This window comes from Rhagoletis pomonella, unplaced genomic scaffold, assembly GCF_013731165.1.
Source record: "Rhagoletis pomonella isolate Grant_MI unplaced genomic scaffold, Rhpom_1.0 Rhpom_scaffold_00003, whole genome shotgun sequence".
Lineage (NCBI taxonomy): Eukaryota > Metazoa > Arthropoda > Insecta > Diptera > Tephritidae > Rhagoletis > Rhagoletis pomonella.
This window is the reverse complement of record NW_023458557.1, coordinates 52,827,908-52,850,268: the sequence shown is the minus strand read 5'-3', so window position 1 is coordinate 52,850,268 and position 22,361 is coordinate 52,827,908. Positions and strand designations below refer to the sequence as shown.

Here is a 22,361-nt window from a genome sequence, read left to right as displayed (position 1 = left end):
GATGTGGGTGATTCCATAAGTCTAATATTTTATATGGGCATTTCCAGGGGAGGGTCTTTATAGTCAAAAATTAAAAGTGATATATCTCTGTTAGGTATGATCGAATCTGGGTTATTTTTTCCACGTATATTGGTTGCACGTGCGGAATATTTTTGCAAAAAATTTACCCGTTAGGTGGCGCCGGGGTCCAAATATTTTGAAAGCCCGTATTTATAGACTGATTTTGTTAATATTTGCGATATGTATTAGATACATAGTAAGCAATATATTCACAAAAAATATAAATATAATTACGTAATTTGATTTCTAATATCTTCGCACCATTTTGGCTGACAGTTTTCACCTTTTGCATTAACTATGGTGTTTTACAAGAACCAAATTAAATTATTATTTGTGTTTCTTCACCTTAAGGTCGATTTGATTTGATTTGAGATTTGTAGCTGCCATGCCTCAAAATAAGAAAAATCCCAATGACTAATTTTTTGTCACCAAAAATACACAAAAACCCGATTTTTTTAACCAAAGGTTGACTTTAAATCGACTTTTTTTTTAATTGTGCAATTTTGTGCAAATTCTTACTATTGGCCCTTGATATACAGATGTCAGGTTAAAGGTTCCTGAAGAGACCCAAATGTCACACGCTGTCAAACAATTTATATGCTTATATGAAAAAAGCGAAATCCCATTTTTTTTAAATATAAAGGAGCATAATTGATATGTAAGGTTGACTTCTAAAATTTCAAAATAATGTTTTTAATTAAGTTTACAATGTGTAAAATGCAAAGTATACCCAAGACTGCAGTCTCGTTATTAGATGAGACGGATACAACCACTGATTGATAAAGACCGGAAAACTGGCGATTTTCGTTCGTCAAAACAGGCGTGTTTGCACAAGCTCAGAATTCTTCCAGGTAGAGATGGGTTTAGACCTGGGTATTTACCCAACGCTGGGTATTTACCCATTTATACCCAATTTCATACCCGGGTATTTATGTAATTTTGGGTAAATACTCATTTGAATAACAAATACTCGTTGTTACGTAGAGAAACAGAGATGTGAACATTTTCGAATTTATTTTGAACATATTTTCTTTAAGTGTATTTTGTTTATACATTTCTTGATTCGTTTTGCTCAGATAAGACAGTTTTGACTGCATCAAACACAACAACAATTCTTAATAAGAAGCGCTAATCAGCGTGCTTATGGCAATTCAATGTAATGAGAGGGAGCGATGGCAACAACAATGCTGAAGCAAAAGAAGAAGAAAAAGAATTTGGTTCATTTGTTATATTTGTTCCCAGCGATTAGTAAACGAAATAAAGTGCGCGTGTTGATAATTATATGTTAAATGATGGGAAGACCGAAAAATGAAACTTCAACAGGAATCACGCACTCTACTCGATATGAGGTTTTATCGGATACGGACAGCGACAGCGATTACGAATAAATTTAAAAATTATTTCATTTGTTATTAAAAAATCATAATAAAAAAGCATAAAAAGCATAAAAAAGCATAATAAAAAATTAAATTCTTTTAATTTAATTAAATTTTTCTTTATTCTGATTTATACCCACATTTTGGGTAAATACCCAGGTGCTTTGGGAAATACCTGGGTATTTACCTTTAAATACCCAATTTACCATTTGGGTATTTACCCTTGTCCCATCTCTACTTCCAGGTAATCTTCTAACAAATGGGGACCGATTTTCTATTATATCAGACATCTATACGCACACATATCGTATCTGAACTTTTTTTTACCAACTTCGATTTTCGATTTTCCTTACCCTAAATCACCCAAATTACGCACTGTGCGGCGGTTACAACGCCAAATAAGAAGAAGAAGAAAGGTAAGATAGTGTGAAAAATAGTTGCCATATGTACGTAACTTTGTAAGGAATGATTTTACTTTTTAGGTGAGTACCAAAAAACAATTTCGCAGGGGGTGACTTTTACGGCGAGTATTTGTTTTTATGTATTTACAACCTATAACTAATTCACAGAATATGTATATGAATATTTGCCACAAATTTTAATGTAGCCTATATGAACTTTCTACTTACTTGTGACTTGACGAAATCATCCGCCGGCGTGTGATGGAAGCCACACTTATCACGACGAAACTCCTTTTTTACAGGATGCACAATTACCCGTAAACGACTCATTTCTCGCTTGATCTTTGATATTGCTGAAATATCACGAAACTCTGAAACTCACTTCGATTATATAATTTTCAGTCCGCGCTAGGGCAGTTTCCATAGAGCACTGCATAACAGTTAGTGTCTGACTGGTATCACTTCAAAACTGTTTAAAGAAAAGAAAAAAAATTAAACAATGGTATTTTTGTGTGCAAACCAAAGACGTACAAATTCCTACTTATGTTTCTGCGTTGTCAGGTATTTACGTATGTAAATTATAACTGCATTATACTTTTCGAAAAAGAAATAATAATATCGCAGGGTCGAATACAACGTCAAAATTAGTTTCTTATAGCCTCTGAACCATCAAATTTTTATACTTTTCATGAAAAATTATAAAAATTCAACAAACTTAACCAATTACACCCAAAAACTTTAAAATTGTTTTTCAGAATTTTAGTAAAATTCTAGGTATGCAGTTTTAAAGCCAATTAAATTTAAGTAGGTAAAAGTGAAAATTTCGAGACGCTAGGAAATCGCGTGGATTTTTAATAATTTGTTTGGATGACGGTGCTAGGCATTTTCTTCTATATAAAAGGCACCATCCTAAGATAAAACGTGAGTGAATTGAACCGCTACACGGCTTCTTATATTTTTTAATAACTAATCTTTAATATGGACCACACTAAAATCTCCTTTACATGCAAAAATTCGTACATGTCCGACCCGTGACAAATGTTGTCCCACCCGTGACAGAGGAATTTCGGATTTTTTTATAATAAAGCAATAATTTTTCTTGTGGTTTTTAGTTTATTTGTATTCGTGGTTCTTTGTTTAATTATAATACATCAAGTTCACACAGAAAAGTGAAATTAATTCGGGAATTTTCCGCAAAATATATGTGCTCCACAAAGCGTCCCACCCGTGACAGAAAAAATCAGTCAGATTTTTCGCATATAAAAGTAAGCTGAAATTTTTTTCGTATTTTGTAATAACTCATATAATAGTCAACTAAGTGTAGCTTTACCACAAATTTATACCTAAATTTAAACAAGAAAGAACATTTTTTCTGTACAAATGTCCCATCCGTGACGGTGAAATCGCCCATATGTATAATCACATATTTGAGATCGTTTTCATTAATTATTTACAAGCAAACAAAGATATTTTTGATATTTTTTCAAAGCAAAAATAAATCTAAAAAATAAATAACTAAATTCCACCAAAAATTCCAGACTCTGTCATTTTTTAATTTAAGCCTTATAATTAATCTAATATTTTTCTGATTTTTATACCCGAGCGCCCCGCACCTATCTGGCTACGACCATGCTTACACCTTTTTACTATCACACTTAACTTTGCTTACTAAGTAGTGTTGATCCTTTATAGATTGATTTTATTGTTAATTTTGTAAAAATTTGACTTTAATTTTATTAATTAGTTTTAAAAGTTTAATCCCAATTTTCAGTTGAGCCATTCCATTGTGACTAGTGGGACATTTTACTCCAGAATGTGATCAATTGTGAATTTTAACTACATATGTCGTCGGAGCTTATACAAGAGCGAAAGATATTTTTAAACATCAGCCAAAGCTTTGTTCCCCCTTTCTGTTAGATTTAAGGTTTTAAACTTTTCTAACAGCTGTAAATAAAATACATTTTTAAATATAGAACGATAACTAATGAATAAAATTGCTTTAACAAAAATACCAAGCGATTTCTTAGTTTTGTGTAACCATCATTTTATGATATTTTTCCCTTGTGCCCTCAAAAATGAATTTTAGCCAAAACACTTAATATTCACGAACGAAGTATTTGTGTTTTAAAATATGAATTATACGCTTTCGTTTTCAATAAAAATTAAGTTTATATAATCTTCATAGAAATATTAAAAAATATTTGAAGTTGTGACTGACGGGACATCTCCTTGTGACTGGTGTAAAGTAATTATGCATTATTATTATTATAAAAGTTTTCATAGATAAAAATTACAACTTCTTTTTATTTTTGTAATATTTTCCCACAGGGTAATGAAATGTAGTCATTCAAAAAGAGGTTACTACTGAAACAGCGATAATTAGGGCATATTTAAATTTACGTAGTTTTCCTCTTTTCAATGACCCATTTGCCAGCTTTGGGAGATAAGTACATGTATTTTTCAGGGGTATTTTTTCTTAGACCTTGCATAAAAAAAATTAAAAAAAACGATATAGGGTTGGTCGAATGAATGGCCTCCTTATCACCAGTTCCGAGTCTATTCGATTGCTGAGGTACCATGACATAACTCCAAGTGGCATAACTCCAATTTTAAATTTTGTAGTTATGCCACTCCTTATACAGTGACAGAAATCTATTTTTTTTCTTGGGGTTATGTCACCTGCCTAAAACATATTTTCCAGCTCTCAAGAAAAACAAAAAAAAACATACATATAAAACACGCTCAAGAAATTAAAAAGAAATTTTCTATTAACTTTCTTCTGCTCAAAAATACTTCCGCCACTCTTTTCCAGCAACACAGAAAGTAGAATTCTACTAAGTGAGGGTTATAATCCCTAAGCGCGGCCAAAGGCCGCATACGCAGGAAGAATTTCTACACTGAGAAAAAAATCAACCAAAAATTGGTTAATATTACCAAATTCAAACTTGAAAAGGAATCAAAGTGATTTTTGTTTAATATTAACAATGCTTTGGTTGATATTTTCAACAATGATTTGGTAATATTAACCACACTTTTCTTTACATTAACCAAACTTTTGGTTGTCGATTTTTTCGTTTGAATAAATATGTATATGTCATATTACATATATTATTATAAATATGTATATGTTCTGCACTTTACAGATGCTTTTTCATAATTCGGAGACACAGAACACACATTTTTATTTTCATTTTAACAACTTGCCTCTGACGATATTTGAAACCGCATCTTCTGAATGTTAGCATATAACAGCGAGCATCTCCGCACACTTAGCTACAGCCGCTTTATAAATGTGTCTGCAAATGTTCAACTTGAATCAATTTTCTTCCTCGTTTGATTTGGTTCTGCACTTCACAGAGGCTTTGTCGTAATTAAGAAAAACCAAAAACAAAAAAAAAAAAGTTATATATCACGCTGATGGCATTCGTACTGCTGGAAGCCATCAAATAATAGCAAGCACCTCTATATTGACTCCAAGCACGTTCAGCCACTGCCATACATACGAATTTGTTCTAAAATGTTCAACTTGCATCACATTTATTAGCCATGAAAAAACCAAACCATAGCTTGGTTGAAAAAACCATTGTACTTTTGGCTCAGTGTACGCAAAAATACTTCCGCCGCTCTTTTCCGACAACACAGAAGGCCGCTTACGCAGAAAGAAGTTATGCGCAAAAATACTGCCGCCGCTATTTTACGGCAACAAAGAAAGGAGAATTCTACTTAGTAAGGGTTATAATTCCTAAGCGCTGCCGATGGCCTATAGGCGTAGACAAGAAAGTAATGTAGGCAAAGCCAGCTTGTATGCCAGTGTTTTGATAACAATTTTATCATTGCTATTGCACATTCCAAATTCCTTTGGTTTGCAAAATTACATGAGGGATTTGGAATTTGTCACCTTTTCGTTTGGAAATATGTCACTCCTTATATAGTGACATAATCCCAAATTTTAAAATTGCAGTTATGCCACTTGGGTAGGGATGGCAAGAAAATAAAATAATCGATTAATTAATCATATGATTTACCACAAGCCAAAAAAAATAATTGCAATTATTTGCAATTATTGAGAAATAATCGATTAATTTAATTTTTTAAAGTGAGTATTCACAAAAATATTTTTCCCTAAAAAATTTCCACTTTTCTTTTTAATTTGCCTTAAATAAAATAAAACGAGTATTTCTAGCGCCATACATAGGTTTACAAAAACTAAGATTTGCATATTGAACCAAATCGACGCGCTGAATGCGATTCCGAGGTCTGTTAGCCTCCATTATGCCAGGTTCGAGGTCATTTGAAGGTCAAGTAGGGACAAATTCATTGAATAAACCTTAAAATTCCTATATATGGGATTTTTTACTCCCTGAACTCGAATCCGAGGTCCGTTAGCCTCCATAATGTCAGATTCGATGTCATTTGAGGGTCAAATCGGAAAAAGAATTTATTCAATAAAACTAAAAATTCTTTTTTTTTATTTTCGTTGTCGCTGAATACGAATATGGGGGTCCCTGATTTTTCAAGGTCATCTAAAGGTCAAATTCAGAAGAATCGTATTGTATTTTCAGGTGTATTCAATGAATTTTTGCCTAGTTGACCTTAAAAGGACCTCGAACCTGACGTGACGGAGGCCAACAGACCTCGGATTCGCATACAGGGCATCGAATAATATAGGGATAGGTTTGGTTCAATATGCAGAAACTTTTTTTTTGTAAACCTGTAGGTATTACTTAACAATATTTGCAAAAACAAAAGTTTTCATAACCGTTTTGATGTTAAGCGTAAAGTTTTGGGTAAACAGTTTTCATTTCCTCAAGGTTGACGAACTTGCCTACATACGGCTTATTTACAACCAACTTCTGGCATTTGACTAACTGGTTCGCCGATAAATCAACGCTGTCACAATAAGGGCCGGTTACTCAATGTCTGGTTAACACTAATCTGCGGTTAAACATCGTTATCGATGTCTTCGACTCCATGCATATAACAGGGATAACGTCGATAACTATGTTTAACCGGAGATTAGTGTTAACGAGACATTGAGTAACCGGCCCTAAGGGCCGTTTTCACTAACTCTGGTTAACACTTATCATCAGTTAAACCAAAGATAACATGATACGAAACTCTTTCTCTCGTGAGAGCGCTGTGAAAAGGTGCATTTTTATAACATCCCCCAATATTGACACAGCAGTGAAATACATATTGGGAGCTTTATTGAGTAAATTTGGTGAAATTTTTTATTTAACAAAACAAGCACATGTTTTGGAATTTTAATTTCTTCTTCATTACTTAATGTTAAAAATTATCATTCAACGCTTTCTTTAAGCAAGATTTTGTAATGTGATTGCAGGAAATCCATTGAAATGAAATCGGTGCGGTTTGTGCGTATCTAGTGGCAGCTCGCTATTTTGCTTGTCAGCTGTTCATTACAATTTTATTTGACAGTGCTGCCAAGTCAAAAAACGAGTTTCAGTTATATTCTCGGAAGCAATATGAGAGAGTTTCGTATTATGTCATCCTTGGTTAAACATCGTTGCCGACGTTTCCTACACAGTGTTATATGCATGGAGCCAGTAACGTCGATAACGATGTTTGACCGGAGATTAGTGGTAGCCAGACATTGATAAACTGGCCCTAAGTTTTGTAGGGTTACAATAGGCTTACATGCACAACATTTACACCAATGCCGGCCAAAGTGGGCACATAATGCAGTCTCGCCTTCGTGTTTTCACACCAACGCTTCTCACGCGCTTGGCACACACACTTATGCTGGTGTTTTAGTATCCTTGTGGTCGGCACTGACTTACACCATTGTATGAAACACAAAAACTACGATACAATTAAATCGTAAATTGGACAAAAATAATCGATTATTTTCATCAAATGATTAATCGCTGCCATCCCTACACTTGGGGCTCTGCCACGGCACCGATTGCTGAGTATGAGGCCTTTGTTGGACAAAAGGGGGAGTATGAAAGCAATGTTGACAGGTCTTAGGCATGAGAAAACTTCCCTCCTGGTCTGAAAAAACGTCATTTGCTACCCAAAAACGTCTTATTCAAATGAATGTATAAAAAATTATTCTTATTAAACTTTTATTGTATACAAAGGTACATATGTACGCAAGGTATATTAAAATGTCATTTTGACAGAGCGCGTTTAAAATTCATTGTAAACTGGTTTGAGATCGTTAATGGGTAGGTTCAGAAGGCGCAGTAGTTGAGCGCAACCGTTGCTAAAAAAAATCAGGGATGCGAATGCGTCTTCTGAAAGGCTTGATACATTATCTGTCAAATTCAAAACACACAACATGTTGCCTCAAATGATCAGAAAAATATTACGATCATCTAACACGCAACTGTTCAGTTGATCAGAAGTACAAAACAACGCGTTCAGAAGGTGCAATCGCAACAGTTACTGAGCTGTTGCGCCTTCTGAACGTGCCCAATATAAAAATCATTTTATACATACACTTGTCATCAGCTGATTAAGTCATCACCATTTTAATCGATTTTGTCTGTCTATATAACAAGCAAAATATGAATCCACATTTCAAACTTTGTGCAAAAATTATAAAAAATCTGCAGGGCTTCAGCTAGATTTTCAACTTTTTATTTAGATTTTCTAGAATTTTTTTGAGTATGCAGTTTGATAGCCCATAAAATTTCAGGGCAATAATGTGCAAGTTTACAGGGGCTAAATAATCGCGTTGATTTTTTATTTATTTTTTCTTGTAGACATTTGGTAAGGCATTTTTTGCGTTCATTACATTTTCAATGAAGCCGTAAAAAAGTCGCCTACTTTTTTCTGACTTTTTATGCTGCTACAGCTTATTTGATACTTTTGCGAGCGTGCGTGTTGCAAGAGATCAGCTCTTCCTGATTTGACGTTTAATGTGCAATTGCAAACATTACAATAATCCTCGTAACCTCAAGTGTTTACACAACCAGCCTTTGAACACGAGATCCTTAGTCCAAGGACCCAAAAAAATGCGCAAACGCTTGGTATGCATCATATTTAAGTCATTTGTGTCCAAAGAATAAATATCTTTTGAAGCAGCTGCTGCAAAACACAAAGGCCCGTAGTCATAGTCAAAATAAAGTCGACTTTAAAGTTAGTTGCAGCTTTTTTGACAGATATCCCATTGAAAATTATGTCAAAAAGCTGCAACTAACTTTAAAGTCGACTTCATTTTGACTATGACTACGGGCCAAAGCTTGTAAAGATTTATTAAGAAAATAATTCAAAATCAGTTCTACTTACAAAATTTAGTAACAGAGAAAAATTACTGAGAAGTTAAAAAACGTCATTTTTTACACAAAAAACGTCCAAACGTGAACAGGATACAAAAAGCGTCCAAATGACGTTAAAAACGTCAACCTGGCAACGCTGTATGAAATACTCAAATGGAGGAAATTAGCCTATGGCTACAGAAGATATCCAATAAAGTAACGGACGAAGACTTGCGTGCCGCTTGCGCTTTTCTCTCAAAGTGTTTACCTCTGGTAAAATAAGAGTTAAAATTTAAAAACTAGTTAATAAAGTTTAAGTGAAATCTATAAAGGACCCTTTAAAAAAAAAACCTGTGCGTCAGTTATTATTTTACACCCGGTAGGTATATGATAAAAAATTAATAGCTGGAAAAAGGAGTACAAAAGAATTACAAAACTAGAAAAGGAGTACAGATTTTTTGGGAGTATAAGGGAGTACATTGCAATAAAAAGGAATACGTTTACTCCAAAAAGCAGTACGTCAGGCAACCCTAAATTAACACTTCATTAGATAATTTGTTCCGGTTTCATTTAACATCAGTTATAATTGAAAGTATTCTTTCTGACTCAGTGTTTGAATGGGTTAATATGAGAACAATTTTAATCAATTGCCCAAGATTTATATAAAAATTGCTTTATAATTTATAATTTTCCATTTTTCTTCTATAATACAAACCTTTATCCTAACAGCTAGACTATTATTCATCTGATTTTAAAAATCAAACGTGTGTTGAAAAAGGGGATTTTTAGACCTTGAAAATTACGTACAGCAATATATTTTTCAACTTAGGCATTCGCACATTCTGCGCCTAATCATAGTAGTGTAATCGTTTCGGCATACTAAAGTACGAAGATTTCATTCCGAACACATGTATTTCAATGAAGCTCTGTACACTACGATTCATAATCACGTTTTCGCTTAATCATAAAAGCTTTATGAATCGAAGCGCCCAACATTGTAAGGCGCTTACCGTTTTCAAATCGGCATTTGTGAACTTAGTGGGGCTAATATTGACTAATGAGAAAAGTGCACGTCTGGTGAAGACTGAGAGTAAAGAAAAGCAGAAAAAACAATATAAATTTTGTATCTATACATAAATACGCCACAAGAAAATTTTGCAATCCCTTTTTTGAAGGCACCGTTCGCTCGATTTCAATGAAATATACACCGATTTAAAGGATATAACTTACTCTAATCCAGAAATATTAATCCCGATACATAGGGGGCGTGGCATCTGACATATAGACTAAAATGTGAAAACCACTATATCTCTAAAACCAATTACGCTGGGGAACTGAAACTTAGCACAGATGCATAAATTGTAAATACCCTACTTACGGTGAAAATGGTAGGTACTGGGAAAGTGGGCGTGGCACTTCCCATATAAACTGAAATTCTCAAATCACTTATGTATCTCTGGAACCACTTACGCTAACGTCCTGAAATTGGACACACCACTATATGTTGTCAATACCGTACCTATGGCGAACAGTGGTAGATTTTGGAAAAGGGGGTGTGGCACCGCCCATACAAACTGAAATTCTCACATCGGTTATCTCTGGAACCACTTATAATAAGGTAATGGAATTTTATAAACCTATATTTATACACATATAAAATCGCAAGAATCATTCAATTGGGAACCATTTTCTCCCAGATTTTGAAATCGCATTGAATGATTGTTGTTTTGTGCAAAAGCTTTTAGTAACATTAGTGTGTTTGTCTTCCGATAGATGGCGCAGGGTTTGACAGCTATCCTAAAAAATGATATTTATGATCAGATTTGTTTCACTTAACATAAAATTTGGTGTGACTTGGTAGCCCAGTCGTGTGATGAAAAAATATTGGTGTTTGGCCCAGTCTTGACAAAAACCCCTGTGAAGCCGCCGTTAGAGAAGGATATATTATCTTTTGTTGAAAACCTTCAAGATACATTCTCAACAGTTAACGATTCTGATGAAAACAGGAAAGAGTTCATGCAGATGTGGGAAATTTAGTTTTTAACCTCCAAGAGGCTGTCAGATAAATATAATCGAAAAACTTATTTACGGTCTGAATTGGTATATGTTTGATATATTAGTCAGCGATAAAAATCTCATCTATATATACAAATATATATGCATATTTTTTATAAATGAAAATTGAGGTTCCTTTTTTTGGTCTAATTTCAAAAGCTACTGAAGAAATTTGGAGGAGACTTGCCATAATTAGCATCAATCAATCCGGTATTAACGTTCATAATTCGATTTTAAGTTTTCCTGTATATTCGCTGTAAATTATGCTGTTGGACTTCAAAATAGTAATTCGCACAAAGGACGTATTGGTGACTGGTAAAATTCAAAAGTGTATGAAAAAAGATGTCGAATTTCGACAACTGGGTGATACTAGTTTATTTTGAATGTTTTGATTGGCCATTTATAAGGATATTAATAAGAAACCAAAAATATACACCCGTTAATAAAACAAGTAAGAAAGTCTAAGTTCGGGCAGAGCTGAACATTAAATACCAGGCGCAAGTATTAAGGATATGGTTTTCACCTTTCCGAAAGCTACCGCTATATGGTAAGCCGGGTGTATAAATTTTCAGTAAATTAGCGTCTTTAAATTTCGAAATATTGAAGTTACAAGCATTTCTAAAATTTACCGTTATATGAAAAGCGGCCTCAATTTTAGTCCGATTTCAATAATTTTCAACTTTTTGCTTTAATGTGGCCGAGTTTGGTACAAATTGGTGGAACGGTTACCGATATACATATATGTGATCATAAGTGGGCGGTCCCACGCCCATTTTCCAAAATTTTATCATAAATGTATTTCTTGGTAAAGAATTGTTGCAAGCTTGAATTTGGAATAAATTAGCTTTAATATTTACTGATCTATCGAAGATATCGTATTTCTCCAAATTACCGTTATATGGGATGTGGTCGTGATTATTGTCCGATTTTAAAAATGTTCAGCCATTTGGTACGCTGTAGCAAGGCTAACAACTGTACCGAGCTTGGAAGATATTTGTGCAGCGGTTACCAAGATATACACATGTAACCATAAGTGGACTTGGCTACGCCCATTTTCCAAAAATTTATAATATTCTTTTTTTCGTCTAAAAATTATTGCAAATATCAATTTTGAGTGAATAATCTTCAGTAGTTACTAAAATATCGCAGTTTTCGTATTTCTGAAGAAAGAAGAAGTAAACAAACCGTGTTTCGTTAATATATCTTAATTTACACAGACGGACGGACGGATAGGCAGTCACCGCTTAATCGATTTCTCTTTTCATTATGATCATTTATGTATACATTTGTCTATATCTATCTCGATTCGTTTTGCCTGTTACAAACAACCGTTATGTGAACAAAGTCATACTACCCCTGTGCTCAAGTGCGCTCGGGTATAAAAAAGAATGCTCCAGCTAATTAAAAATCCAAAAAGATCGATTAGAAACAAAAAGCGGTAAGAATTACTTATTATTATTATTTGTTTGGGATATATACGATATAACCCTAACTTAATTAGCACACTGGCTGCTAGGACCTTCGGTGCTTATTGTTTTGATTACAAAATGATTTAATTCTAACTGTACATTTTAAATATTCTCTAATATATTAATACATTTCATATAGTTGTATAAGTTAATCACATTGTCGTAGGTAACATTATTTAATAGTGTGGATGGTACCGTAGTTCCAAGTGCGGTACTTCGTTTGGTGGTTAGCATTGGGCAGAGGTCTAGGATGTGTTGGATTGAGAGATTCCCACCACAAAACTGGCAAACCGGGGGAGGGGAGCCGAGGAGAAGATGCTCGTGTGATAGTTTAGTGTGTCCGAGCCTAAGTCGAATAAAAGTTGTGATTTGGTGTTTGGAAAGGGAAGTTGGGAATAGGGATTTTCTACAATCAGGGTTTATAAGAGTATACGGAGGGTTAAATTGAGACCATTCAGCATTTTTCAAGTGAATAGAATGGTTGTTAATAATTTTAAGAATGCCATTGGAGGAGAATGTGTCGAAGGAGATGGAGGGGTGGGAATATGTATTTTTTGCTGCTGAATTGGCTTTTTCATTCCCAGAGATCCCTATGTGGCTGGGTATCCATAGAAGCTTTATTTTGTTGGAGTATTTTATTGATTTTTCCCTGATACGACAAACGGTCTGATCACCGTTAAAGATGTTTTTTAGTGCTAGACAGACTGACAGGCTGTCTGTGCAGATTAGGAATTTTCCGTTATTATTTGTTGCATACTCTGACGCCTTGAGGATAGCCAATGCCTCGGCAGAAAAAATTGAGCTATTCGGAGTTAGCCAACCGTTGGATATTAGGCTTCCGTCATGTTGTACTACAGCGAAGGTTGTGCTATGGTCAGTTCTTGAACCATCGGTGAAAATTGGTACCCAGCCCTCTAAGGTCTGCGAATGAATTAGTTCTTCAAAACGTTGTATAAATACTACCGCATTTGTATTAAGTTTACGGAGGGCATGAAGATCGACATTTATTGATGCGGGATGGAGTTTCCAAGGACATTGGCTACAAACTTTCGGGCATGTTGCCGGAGAAGAAATACCGAGGGTGTTGCAGTTGTAGACGCAACGGCGAATGGCCGACCAGATTTTGAAAGACCGTTTATGCCGGGATGCGGTTTTAAAGGTGTTGAAAAGAGGTTTATTTGTGGTGCTTAAAAGTTTGGGTATAAGTTTAAGAGTGGTTATTTCACGTCTTTCGGTGATGGATGGAAGTCCAGCTTCAACTAAGACACACTTGATAGGAGACGTTGGGAAGGCGTTAAGGCTTCGTCGGACCGCTGAATGATAAGGGGCATTGAGAAGGTTTAGATGCTGATTGGCGCACCAGCCGTAAATAGGGAGACTGTAATCAATTTTAGATAATACCAGAGATCGAGTGATGTTGATGAGTGTGTTTTGATGTATACGAAGGTGTTTCGATGACAAATACTTAATAATGTTTAACCTGGTGAAAAGGTTTGTTCTTAGTGTGGAACAGTGGGGTTTAAAAGTGTACTTGCTATCAAAAATTACGCCGAGGATTTTATGAGTGGCTACGTTCTCTATTCGCGAATTGTTTACACTAAGGGTTATAGGTTGACAATTAAGTTTTCGGCATATGTGTAGTACCTTGCATTTTCTGTAGGTCAGTGTAGTGCCTGAGTATTGGCCCCAAGCATTGATGTCGTGTAGCAAGTTGGCGAAATCACTTTCGACTGTTGAAGGATCTTTTGTTTTAGTATAAAAAATTGCATCGTCGGCATAGATTCGGAAGTCTATTGATTTGAATTTGCTTGCTATTTTGTTGAGCTTTTCGAAGGCTATTGTAAAGAGTACAACCGATAGTGGTGAGCCTTGTGGAATACCGTTTCCAAGGGGAAAGGGGTATGAAGATTCGCCATTAACTTTGACTTGGAATTTCCGTCCGGTAAGAAATGATTTTATAATATTATATACCTTTGGTCCTATACGCCAGCTGGACAATTGCTCTAAAACAACATGGGCTCCTATACAGTCGAAAGCTTTTTCGAAATCGGTGGAGAGGATGGTAACGTGATTCTTGGTTGAAAGTGCATCAGTAATAAAATGCTGAAGAGGGAGCAGACAGTCAAGGACGCCGTGCTTTCTCTTAAAGGCCACTTGATTATGGCTAACAAGGGTGTTTTTAGAGATAAACCACATAAGACGTTGTGTAAGCATTTTTTCGAGTATTTTTTCCAAGACATGAAAGGAGGGATATAGGTCTATAGCTATTAATAAGTTCTGGGGATTTGTTTGGTTTCGGTATCGGGAGGACAGAAGCGGATAACCACGAATGGGGATAGGTACCGTCATCGAGTATTTTGTTGTATAAGGATAGCAATGCGTTCTTCGCAGATTTTGGAAGATTTCGTAACATAGGATAGGATATACGATCTCTCCCCGACGTTTTCCCTTTGGCATGCTGAAGGGCAAGCTCCAGTTCGACGTAAGTGAATTCGGCTTCCAAACAAGTTGCATCCCTCGAGACATTTAGTGGTTTGTAGTTATGTGATAGTATTGAAATTTTGCGGTTAGTATAGTCAGTTGGGAAGCTGGAGTTTTCTGCATACTCTGACCAGGTTTTACCGAAAGCGTTGGCTATTGCTGATGCTGCTGTGAGGGAGCGGTTTGGTAATTGAATTAGTTTTATGGGTGGTGTGGGGATACCGGTAAGAGCTTTAATCTTGGCCCAGATTTTCTTAGGTGTAGAGGATGGGTTGACATCGGAAGTGAAGTTGGAGATTGCCTTCCTTTTGGCTTCTTTTACAGATTTTTTGAACTGTGCATTAGCTATTTTGTAGGCCACAAGGAGGTCTACAGATGGAGATAGTTTATAGGAATGCCAGAGTCTTTGTTTGTTAACCCTTAGGACGTGCAAATCTCTGTTCCACCATGCGGAATACTTTCTTATCGGGGTAGTGTTACTTTGAGGTATGGCGATATTGGCAGCTGATCTGATGGCTTTAGTAATATTAGCTGTGAGTTTATGGATATTATTAGTGCTCCAGTCCTGAAATTTTCCTCGCATGAAGATTGATATTGATGCCAATTGGCGGCATCGGTATTGAATTTTGGTGATTTTATTAGGTTGCTAGTTGGTAGGTTAGAAAGTACTTCAGTAAGTAACGGGTAGTCATCACTACCATACAAGTCATCAATTCTTTTCCAAGTGCATTTGGGAATTAGTTGGGACGAAGCTAGAGTTAGATCGATATGGGTAAAGGAATCATGGGTGGAGAAATGGGTAGGGGAGCCGTCATTGAGGAGGGTTAAGTTTCTGGACATGATAATGTTTTCAATTGTTTTACCACGAGCGTTAGATTTTTTTGATCCCCACAATGGGCTCCAAGCGTTAAAGTCGCCCAGAAATATCGAGGGGCCATGTGATCGTGGGAGTATGGAAAAAATGTCAGATTCAGTAAAGTTTTGTGTTGGTGGAATGTAGGCGTTGATGAGTGTAATAGGGGAGGGTATATAAATTTCTATTGCGATTGATTGGATCGAGTTAAATTGTGTTACTAACTTATGGGGAATGTTTCGTTTAACAAGAGTGGCTGCACCTTCTTTGGAACTGTTATTTTGTGCAGAGTTAGTAAAGTAGCCAATAAAAGACTTAGGAACTATACGATTTTTTAAATTGATAGGAATCTTGGTTTCCTGCAGACATGTTATATCGGGTTGAATGTCCCGGATAATTAAGTCGATATCATTATAATTATTTAAATATCCTCTGATATTCCGCTGTACAATTTTAAGCATAATATTAAATAACTACGTATATCAGATAGGTGTATATGTATATGTTGTTTAAATGTATAAACTATCTAATTTGGTTAAATTTGTATGTTTGTATGTAATTAGTAGTCGTTTGTAAAATAAAGTAGTTTTACTTATTGTTGTTTTGTATAACTTTCGATGTTATGTATTCTTTAGCTGCTGATGATGTAGACGAGTTGGTAAAATCATTTAAGTTGTTGGTAAGATGTATATTGCTTGTCGAATGAAAATTTTGAGTTGATTGTTGTGCTGCTTCCAATTCCATGCTATTTGAGTGTTCGAAAGGTGGGAGATTTGCAATACTAAAAGCGACTGAATCATTTTCAAAGCGGAGCGAATGAAGTGCTGTAATATGAGAGAGGTCGTCTGGTGTTGTTGTCGTTGTTGTACCAAAATTAGCAGTGTCTGTTGTTGGTTCTACTGTGTCAATTGGTTGTGATTGATTGTTGATGGTGGGGTAGGCGGAGGGAAAACTGGTTTTTGGGACTATGGGTTTGCTGATTGGTGTTGTTGTTGAATATAAAGTTGTTATTGATGGATTTTCTTGAGTCATTGGGCTGTAGTTAGTGCTACTATTTTGCATTGCTTTTGATATTTGGTTTGAACTATTTTCTTTTATAATGTTAGCGAGTGAGTTTGGATTCAGGGAGAGAGGGTTCCGGGTTTTGTATATTTTGTTCGCTTCGCGCAGAGTGCATTTTTCTTGCGTTTTTATTTTCATGATTTCTTTCGCTTGCTGATATTTCTGGCACGAGTTGGATGAAGCAGCATGTTCGCCTGCACAATTTGCACAGTAGGTGCGGATGCATGGAGCGGGTGTGTGAGGGGGGAGATTACATGATTGGCAAGCTGGCATATTTTTGCAGAACTTGAGCGTGTGCCCTAACTTCTGGCAATTTTTGCAGCGCATGGGGTTCGGGTAGAAGGGACGTACTTTGGTGGTGATCCATGCGATGTCAATCTTGTCCGGGAGAAAGTAGTTGTCGAAAGAAATTAAGATTACTCCTGTGGGTTTAGAGACTCCTTCTGTAATACGTTGGAATTTATAAAGGTTTGTTACGTTATACTCTTTCAAGCCATCGACGATTTCGTTTTCGGGGACGTTGTTGAGGAAAGGGACATATACAGTGCCCTTAACGCAGTTGAGGTTATCGTGGTAGTTGGCGGTAATTGCACACAGACCAGGAAGTAAGCGGGCATCTATAAACTTTTTCGCATATTCACGATTTTTCACCAGGACCACTAAGCTGCCGTCGGATTGTTGAGAAATAGAATTAATTTGCTTACATATGGAAAGAAGAGATTTATGTAATGCAAAATTTGAATATTCGGTGAATGCTTTATTTGAGTCTTTTGGTTTTATTGTTACGAATTTAGGGTCGTCTTTTTTCGTCACTGGAAGCTCGGGAAACTCTTCACTAATATTTGTAGTTTTTTTACGTTTAGCACGGGTGGGTGGGGATAATAAGGCAAATCTATTATCCCCGAGTTTTGGGGCCCCAGGGGCCATGCTGATAACTTTTTACAAACACGTGTGGTTATTTTAGTCAGCAGGTAACAAAGCAGAAAGATCAGTTTGTTATTGTACTCCTAATTGTAAGAATACAGAGAAAGAAGAATTAACGAACAATAAGCGCACCACGACCGTATGATATGACTGCTAGTCGGATACTGAAGAATTACTTAATTTGATACCTCATTTTGAAAAATCGAACGAACAGATCTGATACGATAAAAAAGATGTGTATAAAGTTAGCGAAAAAACATCAAGAAAAAAATGTCGCATATACCCACGAATTTGCCGTTTTTTTGCCGTTAATTAGTTGTGGAAAAAATAATTTTGTCGCTCTGGTATTTTTTTAGATAAATATAAGGTGTTTTGCTAACTTTATATAAAGTAAGCAAAGCATCCCTCCAAACTCAAAGACAAAAGACTAGGCTTTATGTCAAAATTTGCCTTTTTTTGCCGTTCTAACCCATTAGTGCATAAGGTCCCTTTAAAGGGACGGTCAGCTTTTGCTCTCTTACTCTCCCATTTTGCAATACAGATCTCATGTAAGTTGATGGTATAGTTGTTGCTATTACACCAAACCAGTTTGTGATTGATTGCAGTGCAGTAAGCTTTAAATTGTGTGATTTTTTTTCGAAATATGGAACAACAACTAAAAAAAAATATCAGAACACGTGGGAGGTAAGTAAATGTGAATAACAAATAAATACAGGTGAAATTATTTTACAATTTTAAATGCAATTATCTTAAATTTATTGTAATAAACAAATTTAAGTTGTTGTGAGTGATAAAAATATTGTAATTTGTGAATAATACCGTTATTTATCCAACGTACCTTATAAGGGACGCTATGCAGACAGGACAGTTAACAATAATATTTTATTACAACAATAATATTTTATTACAGACTAACAGTGGCTGAAATACTGGAAGAGATCGAAGCTTTTGATGGTCAGTTGCAAGAACTTAACATTTTTGCAATCCCACCATTGGAGGAAAATGAGACCGACCAGGATTCGGACGGTAGTGATGACGAACACGAGGCGAACTTGGATCATCTCGGCCCGAAATTATTGACTGCGGAAGGCGAGATCCAAGACGAATTCGATGACTGGAGTGACAGTGACGATGAGCCACTGGCTAAATACAGAAAAACCGTCAGTTCGAGTGTGCGTGCGGGAAATGCCTTGCGTTGGCGAAAAGTGGACCCGGTGTACGACATTCAAACGGAATGCGAAACAATACCGCCGAGTGCCGAAGCTCAAGCCGCCAGTTCGCCTACTGATTTCTTTGAGCTATTTTTTTCTGAAGGAATTATAAATTTTTGTGTTGAGCAGACAAATTTATATGCTCTTCAGAAAAATGTTGACCTGAGAATGAGTATGGACGAGGCGAGAGTTTTTATTGGCGGTATTTTGATGTCGGGGTACGCAAAATACCCCAACAAACGTTTGTATTGGTCGGAGAAATCTGATTCGCCAAGATTGCTAGCGAACAGCATGAGGCTAAATTGATTTGAGAAAATTCTAAATAATTTCCATCTGAATGACAACACGCAAGCCCAGGGTACCGATCGGCTTTACAAAATTAGGCGACTAATTACTCACCTGAACGAGGTGTTTCTAAAGCATGGTGGAATGGACGAGAATCTCTCCATTGATGAAAGCATGATACCGTATTATGGTAGGCACTATGCTAAACAATATATCCGTGGTAAGCCCATTCGATTTGGATTCAAAAACTGGGCTCTGAATTCCAGCGATGGATATATGCTTCAGTTCGATGTGTATATGGGCAAAAATGCAGAGAGCGTCCCACAAGGATATGGAGTAGGAGGTGACAAAGTGGTTGATCTCCTCACGAAAGCAAATGTACCACACCATAAGGGATTCAAGGTAAGAAATGAAATGTTCGTCATATGATATTACAATAATAATATAATTTACATTATAGCTTTTCATCGACAACTATTTTACGTCCGTGAAACTGTTGCGCAATTTGGCCAGTATGGGGATTTGTACATCTGGTACAATTAGAGACGGTCGCATAGAGAAGTGTCCTCTTCGTCCAATAGCCGCCATGAAAAAGGAGCAGCGAGGATCCAGCGATTTTCGTTTTACTGACGATGGCAAGATTCTCGTTGTAAGATGGAAAGATAATAATGTGGTGAGCATTGGCTCCAACTTTGATACCAACGATATCGGGACGTGCAAGCGCTACGCGAGAGGGCAAGGTGCGATACAGATACCACAGCCGAAACTTCTTCAGCGCTATAATCAAGGCATGGGAGGCGTTGATAAAATGGACCAGATGGTGGCTGTGTACCGGTCTAGAATTAGACAGCGTAAGTGGTGGTGGCCCATATTTGCATATTTGTTGGACGCATCGATCGTAAACGCATGGATCCTTATGCGGAAAGTTCATCCGAACGACCCAAATTGTGGCACTCTGCTAATTTTTCGCAGGTACATAGCCAATTCGTATCTAGAGAGATACGGAATGCCGTCCTCAAGAGGATCGAGTAGAACCAGCATCAATCCTGATGCGCGCTACGATGGAAAAAACCATATGATTGAGTACTCGAATACGGATAAGAGATGTGCCTATTGCGGAAAGAAGTCTAACTTTTTAAAGTGCGAGAAAGGGCTTCATCCGAAAGAATGCTTCAAGTAATATCACACTTCAAATGCCCATACTGCATAGTGTCCCTTATAAGGGACGGTCCCCAAAACCCCCAAAACAAATTTTTTTTAATAAATCGAATTAAAACTACTTTATTAGACTTATTACAATGCATAATGATAAAAAAAAGGTAAGTATAGCGCCAGGGAACTTCACGCACTAATGGGCTAAGGTGAGCTAGTTTACTTTTGAAAAACAAATTTAAAAAAAAACAAAAAAATTTTTGCAATTTTTTTTTTAATGTTCAATAATTTTTAGAAGAAAACGATAATAATATAATAGAAAAGTAAACCCGGTTTCTTTATGTACCACTTTGAAATTGAAACAAACAATAATCACCATGGTTAAAATTCAAAAAGTTAAGAAGCTTCCTTATCACAATTAAACGACAAAATCAACAGTATTAATGCACAAAACAATTCAAACGGCGAATTATGCAACAAAAATTAATTATTTCTATTATTTTTAACCAATTTTTAAACCGCTTTCCAAGTGCCTATTTTTTTTTAATAAGGCCGTTTAAACAAAAAACAATTATACGACAAAATCAAAAACAGTTTTAGTGCACAAAACCAGCCAAACGGCAAATTATGTCACAAAAAATTAAATGTTTTTTATTATTTTTAACCAATTTTTAAACCGCTTTCCAAGTCCATATTTTTTTAATAAGGCTTTTTAAACAAAAACCAATTAAACGGCAAAATCAAAACCATTTTTAGAGCACAAAACAATCCAAACGGAAAATTATGCAACAAAAAATTAATTGTTTTTATTATTTTTAACCAAGTTTTAAACCGCTTTCCAAGTCCCTATTTCTTTTTTTAATAAGGCTTTTTAAACAAAAACCAATTAAACACATTAAGCCATTTGGCTTGTTTTGTGCATTAGAACTATTTTTGAGTTTGTCGTTTAATTGTTTTTGTTTAAAAAGTCTTATTAAAAAAAAAATAGGGACTTGGAAAGCGGTTTAAAAATTGGTTAAAAATAATAAAAACAATTAATTTTTTTGTGACGTAATTTGCCGTTTGGCTGGTTTTGTGCACTAAATTTGTTTATGATTTTGTCGTTTAATTGTTTTTCGTTTAAAGAGCCTTATTTAAAAAAAAAATAATAATTGGCACATGGAAAGCGGTTTAAAAATTGGTTAAAAATAATAAAAATAATTAATTTTTCTGTTGCATAATTTGTCGTTTGAAATGTTTTGTGCATTAAAACTGTTTTTGATTTTGTCGTTTATTTGTGATAAGGAAGCTTCTTAATTTTTTGAATTTTAACCATGGTGATTATTGTTTGTTCAAATTTCAAAGTGGTACATAAAGAAACCGGGTTTGCTTTTCTATTATATTATTATCCTTTTCTTCTAAAAATTATTGAATATCGGACAAAAAAAAAATTGCAAAAAAAATTTTTTTCAAAAGTAAACTACTAGCTCATCTTAGAACGGAAAAAAACGGCAAATTTTGACATAAAGCCTAGTCTTTTGTCTTCGAGATTGGTGCAAAAAACCTTATATCTACAAAAATACCAGAGCTATAAAGATATTTTTTCCACAACTAATTAACGGCAAATTCATGGGTTTATGCGACATTTTTTCTTGATATTGTTTCGCTAACTTTATACACATATAAAAAAGTGTTTGCGTATTGTGCATTCTTATGCACATATGTATGTACATAGATTACTAAAAGAAAAACCGATCCACATTCACATACGCAGCGATTAATCTATATCTATATCTATATCTATATCTATATCTATATCTATATCTA

At 35.4% G+C, this 22,361-nt stretch overlaps 2 protein-coding genes across 6 annotated transcripts in view; one reads left to right on the top strand and one right to left on the bottom strand.

Annotated features, from left to right (window-relative positions):
- Positions 1 to 22,361, bottom strand: part of LOC118735299 (protein rolling stone) — a 139,282-nt gene that overhangs the window by 63,361 nt on the left and 53,560 nt on the right. For 4 of the 5 annotated variants that reach the window (XM_036464970.1, XM_036464973.1, XM_036464971.1 and 1 more), the window contains one exon: positions 2,066 to 2,306. In XM_036464970.1, coding sequence (XP_036320863.1) covers positions 2,066 to 2,167 — 102 coding nt within the window. In that variant the 5' untranslated portion in view covers positions 2,168 to 2,306. Of the gene's footprint in view, positions 1 to 2,065; positions 2,307 to 16,513; positions 17,921 to 22,361 lie in introns of those variants that run through there. The other variant, XM_036464969.1, reaches the window with a different exon arrangement.
- Positions 19,241 to 22,361, top strand: part of LOC118736296 (piggyBac transposable element-derived protein 3-like) — a 7,007-nt gene continuing 3,886 nt past the window's right edge. The window contains exons 1-2 of the mRNA XM_036466393.1: positions 19,241 to 19,805; positions 19,864 to 20,254. Coding sequence (XP_036322286.1) covers positions 19,548 to 19,805; positions 19,864 to 20,254 — 649 coding nt within the window. The 5' untranslated portion in view covers positions 19,241 to 19,547. The remainder of the gene's footprint in view (positions 19,806 to 19,863; positions 20,255 to 22,361) is intronic.